Source organism: Ambystoma mexicanum, chromosome 9, assembly GCF_040938575.1.
Source record: "Ambystoma mexicanum isolate Mex_15411 chromosome 9, UKY_AmexF1_1, whole genome shotgun sequence".
NCBI lineage: Eukaryota > Metazoa > Chordata > Amphibia > Caudata > Ambystomatidae > Ambystoma > Ambystoma mexicanum.
The window spans coordinates 86,426,627-86,451,440 of record NC_090931.1 but is presented as its reverse complement, the minus strand read 5'-3'; the positions used below and the strand labels follow the sequence as shown (position 1 = coordinate 86,451,440).

General features: G+C 43.7%; 1 protein-coding gene across 1 annotated transcript in view; it reads left to right on the top strand.

The window, feature by feature from the left end:
• LOC138487685 (nicotinamide N-methyltransferase-like) overlaps positions 1-13,287 on the top strand; it is a 46,600-nt gene extending 33,313 nt beyond the window's left edge. Inside the window, exon 3 of the mRNA XM_069614211.1 lies at positions 9,639-13,287. Within this exon, the coding sequence (XP_069470312.1) occupies positions 9,639-10,074 (436 nt within the window). The 3' untranslated portion in view covers positions 10,075-13,287. The remainder of the gene's footprint in view (positions 1-9,638) is intronic.
• Positions 13,288-24,814: the final 11,527 nt, after the last annotated feature.

The window sequence follows — 24,814 nt, the reverse complement described above, 5'->3', positions numbered from 1 at the left end:
GGGGTGCAAAATGGTGGGGGACATGCAAGAGGACCAACAGAGAAGGTCATTTGTGGACTGCACAACACTTTTGAATCTAACACCAAAGGATCGATTTAAATATGAACAACTCTGCCACTGGTTGCGTACCCCACGAATAAAAGAAGCAGTGTCTAGAGACCTGACCCCGTTTGAAAAGTACATTATGACGCATACAGGCACCCGCAAATTTGTCTCAAATACATATCGATACATTAATGCACAACCGGAACCAACCACATGGCAATATATGAAAAGGTGGGAGAAAACCCTGGGCTACACCCTCTCCAGGGATAGATGGGAGTATATTTGGCATCAGATTCCAAAATTGACGAGAGCCATCCAAAATAGAGAAATGTGGGTGAAAATAATGCTTCAATGGCACTACACCCCGGAGAGACTACATACGATGTATGCCAACTCCCAGAACAGATGCTGGAGGGAATGTGGGGGGCAAGGGGATTGGCGACACATCTGGTGGGACTGCCCGAAATTGAGTACCTTTTGGGGGGAAATTAAGGCCCAAATGTATAAAATGTTCCCGGGGACAGAGCACCTAGGGGTCGAGGTATGGCTGGGGGGCCTATGGGACCCCAAGGATAAAACTCTCAACACCTCGCAGAAGAGGAACTTTATGGGTCTGTTGATAGGGGCTTGGCTGGAGTTGGCACACAACTGGAAAAATATATCCCCGCCGGCAGCAGTATACTGGACGCGAAGGGTGTGGACGCATCTGGCCATGGAACTGTTAACATATAACATCCAAGGAGAACACGGGAGGTTTAGAAAGGATTGGGGATAAGTGATAGAGTGTCTTCAGTTGGACTACAAAGAACAATGGTGCCCACACACAATAAGGATACTGGATCTATTCTCGTGAAGAGGAAGCACAATCCAGTGAGAACATTGCATGGACGGAGTTATCCCGGATGGGAGGGGTGGGGGGGGCGGTTTTCATTGTGTTCTAATTGTTACTTCATGTCAAGATTTATGGAAAAATAATAAAAATATATTTAAAAAAAAATCAGTGCAGAAAAAAGGCCTATGTAAAAATAAACAGTAGCTACAATTATATTTACACTAGTCTGTAATATAGGTCCCAGTACGAGGCAAAAAATAATTAGAAACAAAATGTAATGGTGAATGGTTACTGTAGTATCATAATACTCTATACCTGAAAGAGTGAACTCCCAGTGATTTATTATCCACAAATCTATATAAAATCATTTCTACAAGCTAACATTCTACTTTCTGTTTCAGAATCTGCAGGGCCCTAACGGGGGAAGGGATCTGGTGGGTAGGGAAGCATTTCTTATTGCAGATACTTACCTTTAAAAGTCAATGTTTAAGAGTTTGCAACATTTCCAAAATTTTCTACCACAAGAATTATTGGAATGAACCCAAGAGGCTTGCGATGGGTATGGAGAAAAGTTAGGTATATTCTTGTTTTACTGTTGAGGTGCAGCAGGAGTGGTAACCAGGAAGAGAGGAGTGGGGGGCTCAACGGAACACCCAAGGAGTGTTCCAGTCTAAGGTCCCAGAAACATCAGGCCCGGGAAAGAGATGGATGCAAAAGAACCCCAGGACCCAATCTAGCCAATGGAGACCAACAGAAGACTGGGGGTTGCATAACCCCACTGATCCCGATCGCAGGACCAACTACGGGACCAGGGTCTAAAGACCCTGCAATGGGTTCTAACAGTATTGATTGTTTTGAATGTGGCCCATGTCAGACTAACCGTGGTTGGGGGCTCTGGTTGGTGTAACTAACCATAACACATCCAGCACCCAGGCGAGGGAAAACCAGTTAAGAAGAAACCTGTAGATATGGGCCACAATCTGAAGACCTCTGCAGCAGACAGATCAAACTGCAGGACCCTGCAAGACTTCCAAGGAAGCAGCAGACTCTAGCCAGTTTCCAAGAAAATGGGCTCACAATGGAGGCAATGGCCACAGATGACCCCAGGTCTCCCACAAAGAAGCTGTGGTAGGGCAGAAAAAATAAACTCAAAATTCCAGGCATGAGCAATCCCCCAGTTTTGGCAACTAAGGCCAGAAGGCTGTTACCAAGGATGCAAAACTGCAGGTGAGGAAGTGTCCAGCATAAGCAGTCAGTCCAATCAGCAAGGAAAACTGGAAGAAGTTAAGGAAAAGCCCAGCAAGAGATTCCAACAGCCAGGAGAAACGTGTCCAAGACCAAAAGACCCAGATTCTAGCCATTATGACCAAACCAGCATCATCAATAGCTGCCCATCTCAAAGAAGTTTCGGATAAGAATCTGAGGAATGACAGCGTCTACTCCTGAGAAAACATTCACTCAGTGGCTGCCCAGATCCATCCACAAATCATGCTTCCCGCAGCATACAGAGGTGTCGGTTCCAAATCACACCAGGCAGGCTCTAAAAACTGCCAAACACATATGTGCTCGCTCTCACATAGAACATAGATTAAGATGTCTGGTGGACATCAAACACGTTTTTACTTGTCGAACTTTGACCTGAGGGTTGTTTTGTGGGCTCAGTGTGAGCCTATGTTAGCAAAAGAGCCATTACGGCCACGCCTTGTGGTCCACGCAGACAAAGAAATTCCACATAACAAAATGGGCAAGAGCAGGGCTTAAATAATACGTTAAAACCCACTGACTACCATGTAAGTGCATTGGGCTACTAATGTAGTAAACGTTGCTTCAACTCTTCAAGCCATTTCCAAGTTATTCCTGCCACTAGCCTATTCCACAAGACACTTTCAGGGTGATTGAATCACTCTGGGACCAAGATCCCTGGAAACATTTATATCTTATTATAGACTGGGTGCAGGTCACCCCTTTTCCTCTTTTGAATCAACTGTGTTTTTCATAAATTAATAGTTTGTCCCTTCTGTATTACACAAAATAAATCAGAATTTTTGGAATGATATCAATAAATCAGATTAGGGCCCGGGGTGCTAGACAGGCAGGGATATTGGAATGTGAGCTGCATTCAAAGATGCAAGCCAGAGTACCAAGCAGCCAGAGTTTTCTGCGGCCTGCACCCCTCACTTCCTTTATTTTGGTGGCCGACACACAATTGGGTGTACACTGTTTAGGGCCTGCATAGACCACACACATGTGCTAAGGGCTCTTTTTAAGCCAAAACGAAAAATAAAACTTAACTGAAGGATCACTGAATTTGTGCTAAAATGCCAATTACCTTCTTGATGATGTCAGGGTCACAACATGGAAAACTGACTGCAGGGCTGGAACACAACTTCCGGGATCCCCCAGAGATGTTTTTTTTTTCCCTTTATAAAGAGCCCTTAGCTCCTGCATGTTGCTTTTCTTGGGTCCCAATGGTGATACACCCCATGAGGTGGGCTGACCCTATAGTTAACATCACTGTAAACCTTGTTAATCACTGTTGCTTTGCTAAGGGTCTTAACTCATGTGGTGAGCCATTACTGGTGGGGCTGCCCCTCCCGGTTGATATCACCTCCTTGACCACTGCATTCTTAGCATTCTGATTGGTGTAGAGGAGGTAAATAATGACTTCCATATGCAATGCTTGCTATAGCTTCATTAGTTAAGGACTAGAGATGCAGAAGGAGATATGAAGTGGTAATGGCGCTGATTACAATGCTTGATTCCCTGTGTGAGACTTTTGAGAGATCGATTTTGGAGGGTGCCTTTCTTATCTATACTTTCCCCCGTAGAGAAGATGGTAGGATTTGGGGGAACTAGGTGCCTGTCTCCAGCAGTGAATCGCCTTAATGAATAAAGGACTGGGACGAGGAAGAGTATGGCCCAATGTAATGAAGATTACTAGCAAGTAATCCGGCATTATAGTACATGCAAAGACGTCAAGGCTGCATTTCGTACTCTAGAAAACAACTGATACAAAAAACGAAGTTGATACCAGTATGTTTAGTGAGAGACTGGGTGATGGTGGGACAAAGAATCGATACAAGGTTATCATTGGCTGCATGATGCAACAGAAATCAGTCCATTAAAATATGCAATACACAAGGGAAGCTGGAAGTCACTTAAGGGGCCATTATGAAACCTTGCATGGAGGTCCATTGTTAAACCTTGCAATGGGGACCATTATGAAACCACATATGGGAGGGAATATAGCAAAAGTCTCAGGCTACCCCACCTTTTCGGCACTTGCCGGTAGTTTTTTTCACAACCACAAAACACTTGTCATAGAATTAGATCTGTTTATGCAGGAAAAGACGTACCAATGTGGCATTCATACACATAACATTTTTATTTTCTTAAGTGTTTCATAAAAACCTCATTTGAGGCTGTTTTTCTATGTTAGACCAAATACCCTTTTTGGTACCCGCACAGTTTTGTCATATTAAGCATTCATATTACAAAGTTACAATGTGCGTTTATACAAAGTGGAGGTTAGTACTGATAGTGACTTAGTGTATGGTTCCCATGACCACACTTCTGTCTAGTCGACACTGTTTAGAGTTTCTGGCAAGAACTGAGGTAGTTTGTGTTCTGATGCTGTCTTCAGGACTGCTGAGTCGGGCTGTGGCGTGTGTCTTGCTTGCCACGCCTATTGTGGATGAATCTAAAAAGTGGGAAACTTAAAATGAGGACCTTGGTGTCTTCTAGCTCGGTTGTGAGTTCCTGGTGTGTATGAAAAGTCCTTCCTGTGCTGATTGCTTCAGTGCCTCAGGTTGGAGAATTACTTCTTATTTTCTTTAGGCAGAGTTCTTAGTGTGCCATTGGCGATGTGACCCCTCTCAGTAGTTGGGTATCTCGTGTGGCTGATTAGCCTTATCTGTTATAGATTTAAAAAATATGGGGTTAGGCATCCCTATTGGTACCTTTTTGGCAGCATTCTCTAATTACTTGCTTGTTTCAATTTTTCCCAGAAGAGGCCATTTTTTATAAAGTGCGCCTTGGACCGCAGGTGGCTCTTTAAAACCTAGTCCATTTTAAGTTAATTTGCCCCCAATAGAGCTGAAAAACATATCACATCCGCTGGCTCATGAAACGGCTACTGACTAGTTACTACGGGACCCAGAGAATATTGCTTTTGGGTTAGGACTTGTCTGTCTACAGGGCTATTTCTTTGGTATGAGAATGCCCTTGGTCTGGGTAATGCCTATGAGACACGGCCCAGGTTCCTTGTTCACTACTGTGCGATCGATCGTATGCTCGTGACAGGCTCCTGCGGGTGCTTATTGTGAAAAATGTCTTACTCTAATCTAGAAACCCCTGATGCATTTCTAAAAGCTTCTAAACGCGCAAGCGCTTGTAGCTTGCTGGCTTACCTCTATCCGCGGTATCCCTGCGGAGCTGTATACTGGACGGTAGTATTCCAGTCTCTGTCTCATGCGCATGCGTAATGCTGATGCGGCTTTACTTCCATGTTTACAGCTTGTTGCTATGCGACGTCGCGCTGCTTTTTGGAGAATGCGCGGTCGCAACTTCTATGTCTGTTGGAGTGTCTAACTACCTGCCTCTCACGTCGCTAGCTATCGCTTAGTAAAATGAGCGATGGAACCACAGTGTGGGTGTTATCTATAGTCTTGTACATTGTCACTGGCCTGGAGGGATTGCCAATAGAATGTGATGTATGATGCAGCTCAGGAGAATGTTGAGTGCATCAGTGTATGAATGTTCTGAGTGAGTCAGTTGGGGGCCTGAGCTGGAGTGAGTGGATGGCCGGTGGGTCTTCTCCTTCATGTATACTGTATCTACCTATACCTGTCCATGTCCTGTCACCCATACTACTGTATATACGAGAGTAACTGGAACTGTATATACTGTACCAATAAAGCATACCTGGATCAACATCAGTCTCCACAGCAGGTCCGTGTGTCCTGAGTGACTAATAAGAGACTTTATTACATTGGCGACGAGGATGAAAGAACCCTGGACTATGAAGAATATGGAAATGTAAAGGACAGACTAGCAGAGAGGAGCTGCAGCAACATAAAATGTACAGTAAGGAGAGCTGTGGGGGGGAAGCAGTGCTTAAAGTGACCCACCGTTCCCCCATGCCTGAATTAAACCATCCTGCCCAGCTAGCAATTGACATTGGTTTCTCTGGGAGGGAGGTCCCCATCACAAATATACCACCCAGAGATTTCCACCTAGTGTGTGCCCGCTCCCAGTGAGAGAAACAGAAACATAATAACATGTTGTGCTTTCAACCAATCATGGGCATTGACTTTCTTCCGGCGCCAGTAAGAAAGAAACATGTTAAAATAAAAAGGGAGACTTGTTTTATGCGAAGACACGGCGGCGTCTGTAAATGGAATATGTTGTAATATGCACGGGCAATCAACATTCCACAGTGGCCGTTGAGCGAGGGGAGCCGTAGCTTGTGCTGTGGGATCTCGCCAATAAAGGAAGATAAATACACTTACCTGTGTCGGTCAGATTGTGTCAGAATAGCACCTGCTTTAATGTTGAAATAATAACCATTAGCTATCCTTTACCTGCAGTAACCCAGACGATGGCGCCGCAGCCCTGTGTTTTCCACCAATAATAAGGAAAATGTACACTGAAAGTGCGACGTGCTGTTATAAAGGAACGATCTCAAACGTCCCGATACTCCTTGGATAAATTAGGACATTATTTCACTAATGGATATACTTGTTTTTAAAAAATGCTGCGTGAAATGACAGTTGGCAACTGAGGCCCAGCATGGTCTGTCCCCTTCCAGCCCTTGTGTTAATGATGACGTCTTGTGGAACTCCCACGGTGTTGGTGGAGATTTGAACTTGCGATGTGACGTACATCACACATTCCTTTGAGCCGGAAAGAACTGCGTCGGAGAGGGACTGTTTTCAGTGTTTCTCACATGTGTGTGCAAACTGAAAGTAAAGAGCATGCAAACTAAAGCAAACCGAAGAGGGTCTGTTTCCCAGTGTTTCTCTTGCGCACGTGTAATCTGTAAACAAACAATAACTATGAAGGAATGTTTCTACCAACAATGAAAAAGGAGTACTTTCACTATGAAGAGCTTACCGAATAACTGCACAACGTGCCTCTTTTGGCTCATGACAATAGCCTTCCAGCTTTGAGGCAGTTTTAATAGTTAAGCATTCAAGTGTTATTACGGAAATGAGAACATTGACAGTGTTCTGGAGGGGATGTGGGAATGTTTTCTTGCCCACGCCCAGATGTTGTACGAATATCATAGCACTTGTTACCAAGTGCCAACATGGAATTTACAGAAAATAATAGTTTTAAAAAAAATGCATAACTGCTGACACTAATGAATAATGATTTTTTTTCTCGATAAGACTGTTCTAAAATGGCAGGACTGATGATACTGATAAAAGAAAAATTGTTGTTCTTACAAGAAATTACATTTTAATGCCGCTCATGGGTTTTTGATATACACGGTTGAGTTACACACTTTTAAGTGAAATGTAGAAACGTGTGGCTTGGCCAGCCAGCATGTTTTCTGGTAGTTTAAAGTTTCGAAATCTTATTTATTTTATTTTTTTCACAATCTTGCAAGTGTCTCTAGAAAAGCCACCACCGCATCTTGAGTTCACAATGGTGGACAGTATGCAAAACATGAGTATTATAAATGGAAATAACAATTTAGATTTCTTAAGTACAAAGTCAATAATGAATGTTTTTTTTTTCTCAATGACAATTTATCACCATCACTAAGAAATGTTTATGTAATTGAAAAGCCTATGTTATGGTTATGGTGTTAAGGGTCATGATTTACCCTTTGGAGAGATGTTGACCAACACATTAGATGTCCTGCAATTGGCGTTGGGCCATTGTCTTGCTCAGTTTGTGTAATGTTGTGGCCCACTGTTATGTGTCTCATCCCGACCATGACGCACGTGTTGCAGTCCATGGTCGCGGTGCAAGGTATTCCAGTTAATGTGTGCTAATTAATAAGACTTTGAGATATTTGAAGTTGGTGTGAGACTTTCAAATTACCACTAGAGCCATAAAGGAAAAATGTGGCGGTATGTATACTCTTGTTTTAGGTACATATATATATATATATATATATGCGTACGCTCTAATGTGAGATTGTGAACTGGCCAACTGACTGAATAAGGGTTGCGCCAGAAAATAGTTTGGCCAACTGACTGAATAACGGTTGTGCCACAAAAAAGTTTGAAATTGCCGGCGGAGGTACATAACCTGTATATAGTGCGCGCTTTAGCAATAGTTAACGTTAAGGATTTTAACCTCTGTTTCTTATAGTAATAGTTTTAAGTTTAAGACTTCCGGTGCTGCCAGGAGCACCCCATCTGTTACATGTAGTTTAGCTGTGTGAGATCGTGGTTGTGTTTAGGTTTCTGAGTGGGCGTGTGATGTGTGTTTGGCTGGCTTCCTCTGCATCCTGTATGTAAGGATGATGTTTGTGTGTATGAATCTGATATGAAATGGAGATGTCACGCGTGGGTACTTCCGGTATGAAAGGGAGATGTCATGTTGTGGTTGAATCTGGTATGAAAGGGAGATGTTATCTATAGTCTTGTACATTGTCACTGGCCTGGAGGGATTGCCAATAGAATGTGATGTATGATGCAGCTCAGGAGAATGTTGAGTGCATCAGTGTATGAATGTTCTGAGTGAGTCAGTTGGGGGCCTGAGCTGGAGTGAGTGGATGGCCGGTGGGTCTTCTCCTTCATGTATACTGTATCTACCTATACCTGTCCATGTCCTGTCACCCATACTACTGTATATACGAGAGTAACTGGAACTGTATATACTGTACCAATAAAGCATACCTGGATCAACATCAGTCTCCACAGCAGGTCCGTGTGTCCTGAGTGACTAATAAGAGACTTTATTACAGTGGGTACCAAGGTTACATGTTTCAGTAAAACATTGCTGGTGAACGTGAAAGGACACATATGCTTATTCGGTTGCTGTTGTTAATGCAAACAAATATCTTCCTTCCATTTTTACACCGTATCATACGCCACAGTTTCAGTGCCAGTCTTTTTATTATTTAATTTTGTATACACATATTTCAAACTTATTATTATTTAACAGTTTGCAGAAACAATGCTCCCCTCTTAGTTTTAGATTTTGAACATTTTTCGTTAGGAACATCACACCTATTGCATCAACCTTAATACATTTGTAAACTTTTCTTTGCAACCCTAATGTGTGGCTGTATTTAACCACTTAGGCTGGATCTTTGCTTTTGTTATGCCATCAGTGTGACTATGTAGTATGTTAGTTGGTGGTGGCTGTGGGTGTTGGCCTCTTGATTACTGGGGCTGGTCTGTGGTGGGAACCGTAGGGATCTCCCTGGTGTGTCTATTAGAGGATGGTCATATGACATTATCTATTTTTAGAATAACATGTTCCATTCAATGGAAACATAGAGTCCTTTCTTAACTGCGTCCAGGTGGTAGATCCATTTTGCTCCAATGTTCTTAGCTCCAGGTCTCGGTGTCCTCCTCTAGCTTTTGCCTGGATGGTTCGAATAATAAACCAGCGAATGGGAGGCCATAATAAAATCTTGCACTAGGGCCATTAGGAAATCTTGCACGGGGGACACTATGAAACCTTTCATAACACTTGATGCATTGCAACCATGATTGTTGACTTCACAGTGAAAACAGCAGGTCTTCTTGAATAAATCCAAAATCATGATAATGATGTCATATATCTTTTATTGCAGGGTAACGGGGAGCGAGAAGCAAAACATGTTGCAGAGCAAAGTGAAACAAGTTCTCAATTACAATATCAACAAAAGGAATCCATTCTCTCCAGTCGTCCTGCCCCAGGCGGACTGCCTACTGCTGTCGCACTGCTTAGAGGTCCATGCCCTGGACAAGGAGGACTTCTGCAGTGCCCTGAAAAATGCATCAACACTGCTAAAACCTGGGGGGGATCTAATAATGGTTGTTGCCTTGGGAGCTACATTTTACATGGGAGGCCAATTCAAATTTCCTCACCTGTGTTTTGACAGTGAGTTTCTGAAGAAAATGCTTACCGGTCATGGTTATATTGTTCAAGATCTAAACACGTTGCCGCGGAAAGCTGTAGGTTTGGTGGATGTAAGCGATTATACTGCTTTCCTAGTTTTAAAAGCATGCAAAGAAGCTGAGGTTTAGTCATCTGACAAGAGAACATTTGTTAGGGAGAATTCAGAGGGTCTAGGTCATGGATCTGATTCTTTCGTTTTACTCCTTTTCCCTCCAGGATATTGACACTTATTTTTTAGGAAGTAAATGTATGACAATCGATGAAATTCAAAAATAAGCTTTGCATCCATGATTGGGCTACACAACTAATTCAAATGATAGTGACTAGAGTGCAGAAATAGATAATTATTGTTTAACTTGCATCTCTCTGCTTTCATGCTAAAAACCGTAATTACATGTGACAGCTTCCTGTTAAGCACAACCAGAAAGGTTCCTCTTTTCATCTCGGAATTAAGAGGCTCTACTAGGCATCTGTGAGCCCATTCAGCCAAATCCCAAACAATAAGGGCCTCATTACGAGAACGGCGGTAGCCATGGAGCTATTAGCTCCATGGCTGCCACCGTTCCGGGCTCCATTACAGGGTTCCTGCAATGGGGACTTTCCGGGTTACTCAATGGGAATCGAGAGGGAGGTAATAATAAGATTACATCTGGCCCGTTATTGCCTCCCTCTTCCCCTCGCGGGACCCGGAGAGCATGCTTGGTTTTACCAGGCATGCAATCCAGGTCCAGCGATGGAAAGCTTGTAATCGGCGCTCCCGGATTGAAGGGGCCCGGTGCTGTACCGACCCCCTTCAATCCGGGAGCGCCAGGGTCATAATGAGGCCCTAAATGTCTTTCAAGATTTCAGAGTTTGACATACTGGACTTTCACAGATGGAGGCTTAGTGCCAGCCGCAAACAATCACTATTGTAATATTACCAACTTCATTAGTACTCGTGTAAGTAACCTCTGATGGATAAATGGCTGCATTGTGCATAATGCAGATGTGACTGCCTTTCTTCCAGATCTGTACAAGCCGAGTCTATCACTATTGCCTTCCACCTCACCATCGATCGAGTCTGATGAGTCTAAGGCAATGTACCCCATACCACCCTTTCATGCATACATACCTGCAATGCAATAAACCATTTTCTACATTAAAAATATTGATGGGACTCATTTAAACAACCACAGAATATGAAAGATTGCATCATGTGTGCTTGAAATGTGACTGATCCTGCCCCAGTCCTAATAGACCTTTAGAATTAAATGCCTTCCATGAACCTTCCCTCTAATACTTTGTCCAACCTCAGTGATTCTCATGTAAGCAGTCTATCAACTCCCCCTCGGGTATTATTACCAATCTCAATGGTTCACACGCAACAGTACTGAGAAGGATACACTTGACATACTGGATGCTTGTAATGTGACTGCCAAGCACTGCATGCATTTTAGATGTACATGTGTGTCATGCAGACTCTCCTATTATAATATTACAAAATGCAGTAGTTCTCTGCTATTCCCACTATTTATTGCAATACTGCCAATCTCATTGATTCTCATATAAGCAACCTCAGAAGGATTATGAACTACTTCACCTTTACTTATTTTAAAGACTTCAGAAAAGGGAAAGCCTGAGTGAACCCTACATAATTTCAAGCCTGCCACCTGCAGTTACACACACACACACACACACACACACAACTCTCTGCAGCCGGAAAATGCCTCTAATAGGATGCCCTACTGCATAGTTAAATGTGCTGTATTATATGGATACCTTTTCGTGGATATACTGCCCATTTCCCCAACTCCTTCGTAAACTCACAAAACAGCCTCAAACCACTGAAGCCAGCCGTAAAGAGAAGTTGCTTATCAGCCCCTTTTACTCCCAAAAAACAGGCACAAGTTCCTGACTAGAATAAATGTCCAATAGTAGTACTTCCAGTGGAAAATAGGAATAATGAAGGCACAGGAGCCGGTCCCCCAACTTTCACCCGCACACTTCAACTCAATTATTTGGACTAGTGGTGCCAGCAGAGTAGTGCACCAGAAAGGTGTGCTACTATTTTTTATAATTGCCTAATCCGTAGAGGAACTTTAAGGAAAAAAATCAACATTTACTTTGCATGAATTACTAGCTGCAATGGGGTATAGGTTTTAAATAGATATCTGTTTCAGAGTTCCACTATATGCTGACTCATCTACAAATACACTGATTGCATATCAGAATTACATTTTCCTCCCGATAAATAACTTTCCGGCCGCCTTACAAGAAATAGGGATTAAAATACTTGTGCTTCAACATCCTATCTGGAGCCTTGACATGATTCACAAGATAAACTTTTGAGTGTATTTATTTGCTCAAACCAGGCTCTGTGTTGTATTTACACACAAATGCGGACATCACACAGTATCCTTAATTAGTATTCACATTACATTTATTATTATTTTCTATACTCCCACCACTTCTTACCCTCTTGCCAAAAACGCATAATAACTTAATGCGAACAAGACATATTGATACTTATCGAACAATCGACATTTCAAAATACATTCTACTCAATTATCGCCACTTGTTTCAATCCCTCCAACCACATTTCAAACTAGGGCCTTCCACTGCCCTCTGTGCCCTCCTTCTCAGCAGTCACTATACAATAAAGCCACCCCAGTGGCCCGCTCAACAACTGCCGGAGCGGACGTGCAGCCTTAATATCCAACCCTGGTACACCGAATAACAACACTGATGTGGTCAGAAACTGGAAGAATCGTAGAGCAACCACTGACTAAACAATCTACATTATTATGATATATTATTGATGCACGAAAATAATGACTCTTTGCAAATGTACAGAATACAGAATTAGACTGTGGGTCACGCTGTGTAATTGGCAATGGCTTTTATACTCTACGCAGAGACGTCCAGAATGCTTTAGGATCTTTGACGGGGAACCAGTACAAAAAAGCAAAATGCAGGTCAGTGTGTTTAATCAGAGTATGGTTATGTGCAGGGGTGTTGCTAGGTTTGTAAAAGATCTGTGGCTACGCTCATTTTGTGACTGTTGGAACTTGGGGCAAGCTAGTCTTTTGTTTGTGGCCCCTGGGCTTCTATCTGGGGCTACAACCAAAAGCCCCCTCAGCCCCCCTTTTGTGACGCCTCTTGTTATGGGGCAAAAATGAGTGATACATGTCCTAGCCTCTGCTTCATGATAACACTGAGTCTATTCGAAAAAAGTGTGTGAGATAAAGTGCAAGACAGAAATCACCGCAGGGACCATTATGAAGCTTTGCATAACTCTTTATAAGCAAAGCAACAATGCTTGTTATACTTTGCAAAACATCTTAATAAATTATTGAAATCAAGTACATGGTGTGACATCTTTATTGTGGCGCAACATGCCACAAGAATCAAAACATGTTATCAAATAAGGTCAAATGAGCTTTTAACTCCAGCATCACCAAAAGTAACCAATTCTCCACAGTTATACTGCCTCTGGTTGAGTGTCTGCTCCTGCCACATTGCTTAGAGCTCCAGAGCAATGACACAGAGACCTGCCACTAGTCCCTCAAATGCCCTTATCACTATGTACACCTGAAGGGCATCTAATAAGGACTTTTCCTCCTTCAGGTTCTCTTGTTAGTACCTTATTGACTTGTCATGTCCTCCTTTCAAGCACAGTCCTAGTGGTCCATCTCTCCATTTCTGTCACCATAGTCCCTTGACCTGAGCAAATGTATTCAACTATAACTCTGTGCAAACCACATACTTATCATGCACATATTTTCATGAAAATCTCAAACTTTTAAGAGGTTTGGTGTTTTACAGTCGGGCTAAGCTCATGATCATCACACAGATGACAATTGACCTCAGGCACGACACATGGTCATAGAATATGTAACCCTGTGCCTATGTCCGTACACGTCCAGTCCAGCTAGAATTGTATTCTCTTATTGCAGCATCTAAAGATGAACATGTGCTTCTGCCTCTTTATCATGCAAGCTGCACGGTTGCATCTCTGTATCAGCCTTTGTTTTCTCAAGTGTCTATAATAAGCCTGCCAGCCCAATTCACTCTAATGGCTCCCAGATGGGCACATTGTCTTCTCCACCCTAAAGAGGGAAAGCAATCGTATCATGGGTATCAATGGGCAGAGGATTAGCTTAATGACCTTGCACCCTGCTGTGCAGCCTGCTAGCTGTACGTGGCCATTACACCTGTTGCAACTGGTGTCCTGTCCTTTAACCAGGAAATCCACCAGATTGGACAAGTATAAAAAGAAAAAGACACACGAAAGACACACATGGGGTCGTTTGGTTTATATGTAAACTGCATAGAGTGGACCACTCCTATTCTTACTCAAGTGCAAAAGGTCCCATTTTTCAAGTGCAATTGCCTCCCCAAATTAACGATTGCAGCAGGCATTTACAACGCGTTGCTCCATAATCTGCCGGTTTACACCAGCTGGTAATTTAAGGCAGCTTTCACAGGAATCCACTGATTTGTCTGCCAGAATAAAAATACATTTTGGCAGAAAGCAAGCGGATTTAACAGGTGGACATGGACGGGCAGAGCAGGGGGACTTGTTAAGCCCTCTCTGATCTCCAATTCAACCTACTGAATCAAAGAAAATCCCACGGATCAGTTAAAATGACCATAGACTTTTACTGTCATTTGTATAGATTAGCTGTACTTACAAAAAATGACGTTTATATTAACAAATCTCATCTACCTTTTCACAATTGAAATGATATATGGAGATGATTACGAAACTAAATGGGCTGGTATCAAACACATTCAGGTGAGCAACCGTGAACATAGGGTCAGAAACGTTGCCTATCGCTTGCACAAACAGTTAAGGAAACGCACATCCCTTCTTCATACACATTACGTAGGCCATAATGGACTGGTTACCATTGGCCACAGCCACAACTATCTTACTAGGCCAGGTGACATTTAGATCACGCAAGTGCAAGTAAAGGAGGGGAAGAGGAAAAGTGCGAGGGAAAGGGGGAGGGAAGTGCAATACATAGGAGACACAGTAAATAAATAAAACAACAAATAAGAACAATAAGTAAGAGGTGCGGCCAGCTGGTGGCAGGTGCAAGGGTAAGTGCAGACCTCGAGTGTCAAGTGCTGGAATAGGGCTGCAGGGATACAGAACAGTCCTAGAGTGCAAAGGTTGCCAGGGGGGCAGTGCAAGTGTGCAACTGGCGGGGAGGGGATCTGGGCCCAAGAAAAGAGGGTAGCCAGTTGACCAGTGCCATTTATGTTTCAGCCAGGAGATCAGCAGGGGAGAGAATGAGAGAAAGCAGAAGCAAAGTGGAAGGTCTTGAGGTACTTCCGGAACCAGAGATGGTTCTCAATTTTCAGAGAGGCAGGTAGGCTGACCTTGAGAGAGTTGGAGGCGGATGAGCAAAGAGCTTGAGAAGTAAAATATTTAGGAAGAGAGAGTTGAAGGTATTGAGGCCCCAGGCCCCAGAAGGCCTTGTGGACAATGCAGAGGCTTTTTAACTTAATCCTCACAGCCACTAGGAGCCAGTGCAGAGATTTCAGTCCTGCAGAGATACGATCCCTGGGCTTCACTCCAAGCAAAGTTTTGCAGTCCTGTTTTGGATATGAGTAGCACAGGGCGGAGAATAGAGGCATGCAGATTTAGAAAGTGGCTGTTTCAGTAATCCACCCTAGAGAAAACCAGAGCTCTGGAGACAGTGGGCCTCATTCCGAATCTTGGTTTAACCATGGCGCTATTAGCGCCATGGTTGACGCCGGTATTTTTCCAACTCAGCCATGGTGAATGTAGCGTAATTACCGCCCCATTCCAAGGTTGGCGAGGGCGGTAATTCCCCATTCACCATGGGCCCTTCCCCATTCCCATTTTTGGCCCATAGGGCTCAATGGGAATGGGGAAGGCGCTAATTACGGCACTGTAAATTACGGTGCCGTAATTAGCTCCTAGGTCCCTTTGTGGGTTGATTTTTAATGCCTGCAAAAAGCAGGCATTAAGTACCAACCTGCAAAGGGAACTCGGAATAGTGATCTTCTGGGGGAATGAGAGGAAAGGAAGAATACCTCTGAGGAGGTGCAGCTGGTAGTGTGACTTCTTAGAGACTTCAGAGATGTGAGGAGAGAAGGAGAGTGTGGAGTCGAAAAAGGACCCTGAGGTGGGAGCGTGTGTGCCAATGAGGTTAATCTCAGTCTTTATGGCATTAAGGCAGAGATCATTGACAGCACACCACTCCTGGATAGCAGACAGATAATCGGAGATGAGGGAAGGAGAAGAGGTGGCGGAAGGGAGCCTGAAAATTAGTTGAGTGTCATCCGCATAGCACTCAAAGTTGGGGCAGAGAGCGGCAATGTGGTGGGCAAGAATTGCTAAGTATTGTTTGAAAAGCCAGGGAAAGCGGTTAGACCCCGGGGGAACACCACATTTAGAGATAGAGATAGAGGAGAGGAAGGAACCAAGTTGGACCTTGGAGGGTCGATCGGAGAGGAAAGAAGTCAGCCAAGCCAGGGCCTGATCGGTGATACCCATGGTAACACAGAGAGGGTTGAGCAGGATGGCATGATTGACCGTGTCAAAGGCAGGAGAGAGATCAAGTAAGATGAGGACACAGGTGGTGATTGAATCAAGGTTAGAGAGCAGGTCTTCACAGATGTTCAGGAGAGTAGTTTCCATGCTTCTGGCAGCACTGAAGCCAGACTGATGGTCATTGAGACAACCAACAGATTCATTGTGAAGATTAAGCTGTGAGATGGCCTGCTTTTCCAGGAGTTTGCCCAGGAAAGGAGTAATGGAGATTAGGTGGTAGTTAGCCGGGCAGGAAGGGTCGGCAGATGGTTTCCTAAGAAGAGGGTGCACAAGGGAGTGCTTCGGATGGGAATGGAAGCCTCCAGTGGCAAAGGAGTGGTTGCAGAAATCAGCCGGAGGAGGAGCCAGAGTGTCATTGGGGTCCTTGATGGTTTTGGAGGAACAGGGGTGCACCTGTTTTGACAAGACTTTCATAGATCAGACTTGTCTAGAAACCTCATCTGGGGAGAACATGGGAAAGGTAGAGAAGATGGGAGGAGAGGTGGCCGAATGAAGGGCCAGAGGAAGAGCATGGAGTAGAAGGAGGCGGGGGAGAGGAAGAGAGAGAGGACAGGATGTCCTGAGTTTTTGAGATTAAATGAGATTCCAGATCCGTGCAGAGGGCTTTGGAGGGGACAGGAGAGGTAGAGACTGCAGCAGGATTAGCCAGTTCCCTGCAGATTTTAAGGATTTTGGCCAAGATATTAGATGTCGCAGAGACGTGGGCTTGGATGTGAGCTCTCTTCTTGGTGCAGACACAGAGCCGGTATTGCCTTTGGAGCAGGCGGCAGGCCAATTTGTCAGAAGATGTACCAGAAGCATGCCATTTCCTATTAGCCACCCTGCACTTGCATTTGAGGGTGATGGGGTCTGAGTCATGCCAGGAGTTTCACTTGGCTTTGGGCTTCAAGCGAATCCTCATGACTGGGGCAAGAAAATCAAGATTATCAGATCCAGCAGAGTGGAGCATGGAAAGGGCTGTGTCAGGGTGTGAGTCAGCCAAAGGGGGAGGGGGAGAAAGTGGCAGCGAAAGCCTCAACTGACACGCACTTCATGGGTAAGATAGCCGAGTAGGTAGGTGGCAGTTCTGGAAGTGTCTTGGCCTGAGGGGTAGAGAATGTGAGCTGGGAGGGAAGGAGAAAGTGATCACTCCAGGAGAGAGGAGTGGTGAGAGGAATAGAAGGTCTGAAGTGATCAGAACATCCAAAGTGTGCCCTGTAAAGTGAGACGGGCAAGAGGGGAGAATAGAGAGTGAGTGAGAGTCCCAGAGATCGCGAAAGAGTCCAGAGGAAGGGAAAGAAAGCATTCAGGTGGATGTTAAAGTCTCCTAGAAGGAGGCGTTGAGAGGTCAAGGCCAGGAGGGAGGAGGAGAGGTCTGCCCACGCAGAGAGGAAGGAGCTCTGGTTTGGCGTGCAGAGAAAAACACGAGAAGGACTTTTCCTAAAAGAAATGGCAAAAAAAGATGACCGGAGTCTGTTTTTACAGATAGGTCTTGACCGCTATATTGAAAACCATGGCTGACCTGATTCTTAGTTACCGTTGTTAGCGGTCAGGAAAAATCATGGTAGTTTGATCTATACCACTGCCACCACCTGTTTAAAGTAGGAAAAGGTAACAATTGACTGTTACATCAGTGGTTTGACTCAGGGGAAGCAAGGCAACATTCAGCACTCTATAGGAAGATAGTGTGTGCTGGGTCTGTAAATTTAAAGAGACTTGTAATGTCAATTTAACTTTACTTGCTCTGGGAGACAGTAGTCAGTCCCAGAGAAGGTACTTAAACCTTGAGAAGTTGGAAAGAAATCCCTGTGTCACTGCACTGAAGTTGCTGTGTGACACACAGAAAAAGATGATGTATATGCAATTGTTTTAAAACTCCATAACCGCATAACACAAAAGTAAAACACATTGAAAAGGAAAAGTTTAAAGCCCCAAAATATATCAAAAGAGCTGGAGGGCTCTAAGGTAAAGGGCATTTACCACTTGTGTGAGAAATCTCCCTAACAAGCCATTAACCATCTATTACCCTAACTAAGTGGCTGAAATACTTGTGCTTGCACTAACATAGTAGTTAAGAGCTGGAAGTTATGTCTTGTACATTGGAGGAGAGGAAACTCATCTTTAGAGGCCAGGTTGTCATACTTAATGTGTACTTTGCAGTTCATATTTGAGACTTCACTATGTTAACTACACCATGAGTTGTTACAGGAGAATCTCGTACTGAAAAAGTAAAATATAGCGGGTCATAGTCATTACCCTAAAATTGATGATAACATGACATTGGTCACCATTAATGTTTATAAAGAAAGGGTCTTAACCCAATTCATAGGAGATTCAGGTTCATCCATAGAGTTTACAAAGAAGTGAAATCTCCAAAATTACAGTTTTTAAATTGTTTTTCTGAATTATCAAAATTCAATTTGAACATAAATCAATGAATATAGTACATAGATCAAAGCACAAAACAATAATCCAATAGTGTCTTTTGCTATGATCTGGAGAGCTCCATCAATCATTCGTCCAGTCTCACCCAACTGCATCAGAATCATTGGAGGCATTTCAGGTCCAAGGTTTTGTTTCATCCTTTCAATGTGAATTGGTCACCGTGAGTTCAACAGCTCTGAATGATCCCAGTAGCAGTAGAGTGGGCATCGATCTGCACAGTTCCTCTATAACAATATGTGTTCCAGACAGTAATGAGCTTCCAACCAACATTTTGACCAATACTGAAATATTTAGTTATTCAATTTGGTCTTCATCAGAGAAGGGGCTGTCTGGATTTAATTTGAGACCTCAATGTTTGTGATCACCATTTTCAGATCCCAAACACACATCATAAGAATGTTCCCCTCTCTCCCCTAAAAAAGTTGCAATATAGGGGGACATTGCTCTTTTCTCTTCCAGTTCAAGGGTCTAATTGGGTGACAAAAAGGGGAACAATTGAAGCCTGTTGTGGCTCTCCTGCATCTTTAACAGGCTGCTTGGACTGTTGGATGTATTGTATGTTCTATGATAATTCTGTGCTCTCTTATTATGTTTATGTACATGTGTTGCTTCAATTTATTTGGCATGCAGTACATTATATAAGTATATTTTTTGAGTCGGTGCATAATATGTGCATAAATAAGCTCAATATTATTTGATTTCTCTTAGTTGCTCTTTTCTCATTATATGAAACATTTATTAATTATCTCTTGCAGACAGTACTGTCAAATCTGAGGCATTAGTCCAGTCCATTTAATAAGCCATATTGGCTATAAATAATACTGGCTGGCAACATTCCCTTTTGGTTGTGTCCTAGATATACTCCAATTCCCAGCAGTGATGGAGACTAAACTTCTGTAAACAGTATAACATCATACGACAAGAGCAATGTGGGATTCAGTCATTTCAGGACACTTGACCTTCTGAAGAAGACCTGCATCAGGGAAGGGCTCTCTGGATTTCATCCAGGCCGCAATGTCTGAAGAAGAACTGCAGTGATTTGTTCACTGAGCAGCATTTTTACTTTCTCAGAATATACCAGAATAAGCAGAAAAACACTATCAAGGTCTTAAATGAAATCCAAAGAGCAATTTCCCTGAACAAAGACCAAATATTTTAATGTTGGGAAAAATGTGCGTTCAGCTGGGTAGGGAGTTGCTGTGCACCTGGTGATTGTGGCCACATATGTGGTGTCATTTATTTCGCTTTGTGAATGAGTGTGAAATCTTGGGCAGAGAGATCATGTCTGTTTCACCTTTGCACCGTGAAAGATACGTTTATGCCAATGCTTGATAGGACCCACGCCCATTAATAAGTGGTTTCAGGCCAACTCCAGAGGAAGATGTTTAAATCTTGGAGTGATGCAATAAGGGGTGTTGTTGTCAGTGCTGTAGATTGCTGGGAAGCAAGCAGGGTGGGGTTGCAGGAAAGCAGGCATACATGGGTAAGTCTGGTGGTCATGTGATGGGAAAGGTGATGGGCTACAGATTGTGTTCCCCGTAGAAGGATGATGTGTGAGATACATGAGCCAGTCACAAAGTGGCTGAATGAAAGTTTGAGGCTACCTGCATCTGAGATGGTGGCAACAGTTATGAACTGTATGCAGGACTATGCGAATCCTCTTGTCAAGTTGAGAATGTGGGGGTCATTACGACCCAGGCGGTAATTACGCCAACATTACCACCATGGTGTAAACTATGTTTACACCATGGTGGATGGTGGATTTACCGCCCCATTCCAAGGTGAGTGGGGCGGTAAACCCCCATTTCCCATTTTCCCTTCCCCGCTCCCATTTTTGCCCCATAGGGCATAATGGGAGTGGGGAAGGCGCTAATTACGCCACCGTAAATTACGGTGGCGTAATTAGCATCATGGCGGGTTAGCGCCATGGATTTTAACGGCTGCTAAAAGCAGCCGTTAAAATCGGAATCAGGCGTTAAGGGTTAACGAAGGCGTTAACCCTTAACGCCTGAGTTGTAATGAGGATGTGTGTCATGGCAGGGTCCTTGTGTCCATTTATGGGCTAACTACAGTGGGGTATACAGCAGAAGCAGTGTTGTGTCTATATGCCAAGTGGTCATGTATGGGCATGGTGATGGAAGAAGTGAGGGATCGCAAGTTGATGGTTTGGGTACGGGGCTCATCCAGCATGTATCACTATGATGTTGCTGTGTTGTGTATGCATCTATTATGCATATATGCACATTTGGTACAGATGAGTGGGATGTTGTATCACTGTTGTTTTCTGTGCACGTTCTTGGATGTTGTGCATCACTTGCTGTTCTGTGAATTGTAGGGACATCCTTTCCTGGTGAATATGTTCATGGTGTCCATGGATGAGCATGACTTCTGGGATATTGTTGCATTTTTTAAGTTTGTTTTTGTGGTGGATATTGTGTTCAGGTTCTTTGCTTATAAGCATTTTGTGCATCTTCAGAGATGTGTCAGGAATGCATTTTGTGTCTGATTGAGAGTCAATACAGTGTGTTTCCAATGATTCAATTAGAGATGTATAATGGTTTGTGTCATGGATACTATGCAACACTTGCTATGACGTTGTGTCACCTTTTACTTGCATGTCCTACATTTGTGTGCATTTCTGTGTGAGTTGTTGGATTGTGCAGTAGGTATTGTAAGGCAGGAGCACATACATTCAGAGAAACAGATTGATGGGAGTCATAGGAATGACAATCAAGGGACATAGGTGCTGTCCTAACCTCAGAACCCCTTGGTTGCTGCTTTGCCTCGTATTCCCGATCTCGTCTACTCTGAGATGAGGGTTAGGATCTGCTCTTCCCAATGGGTGAGTTGCTCTGTGGAGCCTAGTGAATTGCCACCAAAGGATCAGTGAAGGAGATTCAGGAGAAGTGAGTTTCACCTTGTGCTTTGTGTCCCCCAATTCTTCACCAACATGACATTGATGCGGCCCCTTAGTCTGTCCCACAGGGAATTTCTTCGATTTTGGATGGGGAGCTTTCATGGTGTCATGATCAGGATCGCTTGTGCCTGTGGATGAATTCCACCAGTATCTCCAGCTCACGCTCGGGACATTTTGCTTCCTCCAGGAAATGTTGGGTTTATCTAGCCTGCTAGCCATCATGTAGTCATAGGTGATTGAAGACATTTGTGTCATACCTTATAGCGGGCCTCATTACAACCTTGCCCGTATCCTGGTGGTAGAACCGCCAGGATACCGGCAAAGGCTGTTACCGTTTCCGGCACCCGGTCCAGCAGCATTATGGGTGCCAGCGGAGCAGTGTTAATCCCCATTCATGGAGTGAGGGGATTTGCCGTTGTTACCGCCACCAGCCGGTAGAGTGCCTAGCTGACCTCCATTTAGATGGTGGTAACCCAGGTGCCCCACTGGCACTCCTATAGTCCGACCGCCCAACTCAGAATAAGCCCCATTGTGTGGACCTGGAGTAGGTGAAAGTGTGGGCAGCTGGTGATGATGGGTGTGTCTTTCAGGCTTGTTGGGAATGTGGTGGGTGTCATGGTGTAGGCATCATTGGATGATGGCTGACCTGCCTATTGTTTGGACACGAGATTGATTCCAAAGCTGTGCCTTGTCTGTTTGTGTGATTGACATGGACCTGCATCAGATTTGTGTGCTTTGATTGCAAATGTCACATCCAAATGTTGGCTTGTCCTTTCTTCGTAGGTGTCATGGAATGCAGTTTGATATTCTTGTTATGTTAGTTGTGTGCATGGAGTGCACTTTGCGCATTTTGCAAATAGAGTGATTTATGGTTACCATGGTATTTGATGTTATATAATATTGTATTTGTATTTGTTAATAAAGTTATTATGTTGTTCCCTTAACTTTATTATTTCTGATGTATTTAGACTTGATATTTTTGGTTGGTTCGCCATAACTCTTTTGTAAAAACAGAGTTTTAAAATAAATTGAACCTTATTTACGGTTATGTGATTATTGTTTTGAAGTGTTTTTTGTAATACTAGCGTGTGTTTTAAGAGCATGTACTATAAGTATGTGTGTTGCATGTTGCATAACAGCGTGTGGTATAAGTGGATGTGCTGTAAGTATGTGTGTTGTAAGTTTCTGTGTTGTAAGAGTGTGTGTCAAAAGATTGAATGTCGTGTGTGTTGTAAGTGCATGTGTTGAAGGAGCTTGTGTTGTAGGAGTGGGTGTTGAAATAGCATGTGCTGTAGGAGCGTGTGCCATAACAGTGTGTGTTATAAGAGTGTGTCATCAGATGGTGTGTTAGGGGCGAATATCTAAAATCACATGTCGTACGTCCACATGTCTTAAGTGCACATGTTGTAGGTGCATGTCTCAGAGTGTGGATTGCAAAAACGTGTGTCATAAGAGTGTGAGTAATAGCAGCACATGTGGTAGGTGTATGTCTTATATGAGTGTGTCGTAGGACCCTCTGTTGTTGGAGCACATGTCATTGGAGTGCATGTCATATAAACAGGTGTCGAAGGAGTGTGAATAGTAAGAGTTTGTGTTATTAGTGTTCATATACACAATGTTAATACCATAAATGTATGTGTAGGGTTTTGATATGAAATGTACATCCATTCTGATCATGCATCATGAAGTGTACATTTTCATATGAAAAGTGTACATTTATTCAGTCTCTGTAATGTACAAACAGTAAAACTCATACGCTCTGTGTATAGTTCGTACGACTTGTTTTTGATGTGAGTTTTCAGGATATGTTAATTTTGTAACGTACTGTAATGATATGATATGATAGTTTATTTATATAGCGCCTATACACAATGTGTTTCAAAGCGCTTCAATGCAAGGGAGGGAATAAGGGAAAATACAATGACATTCTTACACGCCATGAACAGTAAGGATGTGAAATTAACTATCGTACTCGGCCTGATGACATTTCAGATAGTGCAAGAGCTAAGACATAGATAAGGAATGGAAGGGGAGAGTGGGAAGGAAATGGAAACAGACAGGCGATTACCGTACTAGGCCTGACGACATTTTTGGTAGAGCCGCAGAAAAACAAGAGGTGAGGGAGAGGGGTGCAGAAAGGTAGGGGAGGAGCAAAACATGTGACTATCATACTAGGACTGACGACATTTCAGATAGTGCTGGAGGGGGAGTGGGGAGGAAAAAACCAGTAAGGGAAGGGAGGAGGAGACAGACGAGGTTGCTATCATACTAGGTCCAGGGACAATTCTGACAGAGTAAGTGCATAGAAGAGAGTGAATACAATTGCAGAAGTCAGTAGTAACACATAATGTAGCAAGCCAGGATACAAGATGAAGATGGGAACAGCATGATTCAGGGCCACCATGAGTACAAGATGCAAAGGAAGTCCAGCATGAGAGTTGAGAAAGGGTGATGCGCCGTGAATGAATGAAGTCCCTAAAAGTCAAATACAGCATTGGCCACAAGACGGTGATGGTGAAACCAGAATTTATCAGGACAGACTCCTGCAGAAGTAGGCTTGAGGGGGGTTAGGAGGGAGCAGGGTAGAAGAATCAAGCAAAACAGGCAACACCTGTGTGCAAGAATGGTGGGGGCACAAGGGAACATCACGGGGGGACCAGAGGGGGTGGGGATGGCCTGTGGGGACAGTGGGAGTAACACATGTTGGTGCATGCTTACCTGCTGTCTGAGCAGGGGGTCGGGCCCTGGCTCCTCCTGGTCCGAACAGGTCCAAACAGGAATTGGCCTTTTCTTTGTCTGCCCTTCGCTTAGGACGCCCGGCGAGAGACGCCCTTGATCTAATAGTTAAGAGCAGGAAGGAAGCAGCAGGGCTAAGAAGGTGGGTGGTGCTTAGGTAAAGAAGGCATGGTATCAAACAGTCAAGACAGACACAAGTGAACACAGTTCAGGGGTGTTTATT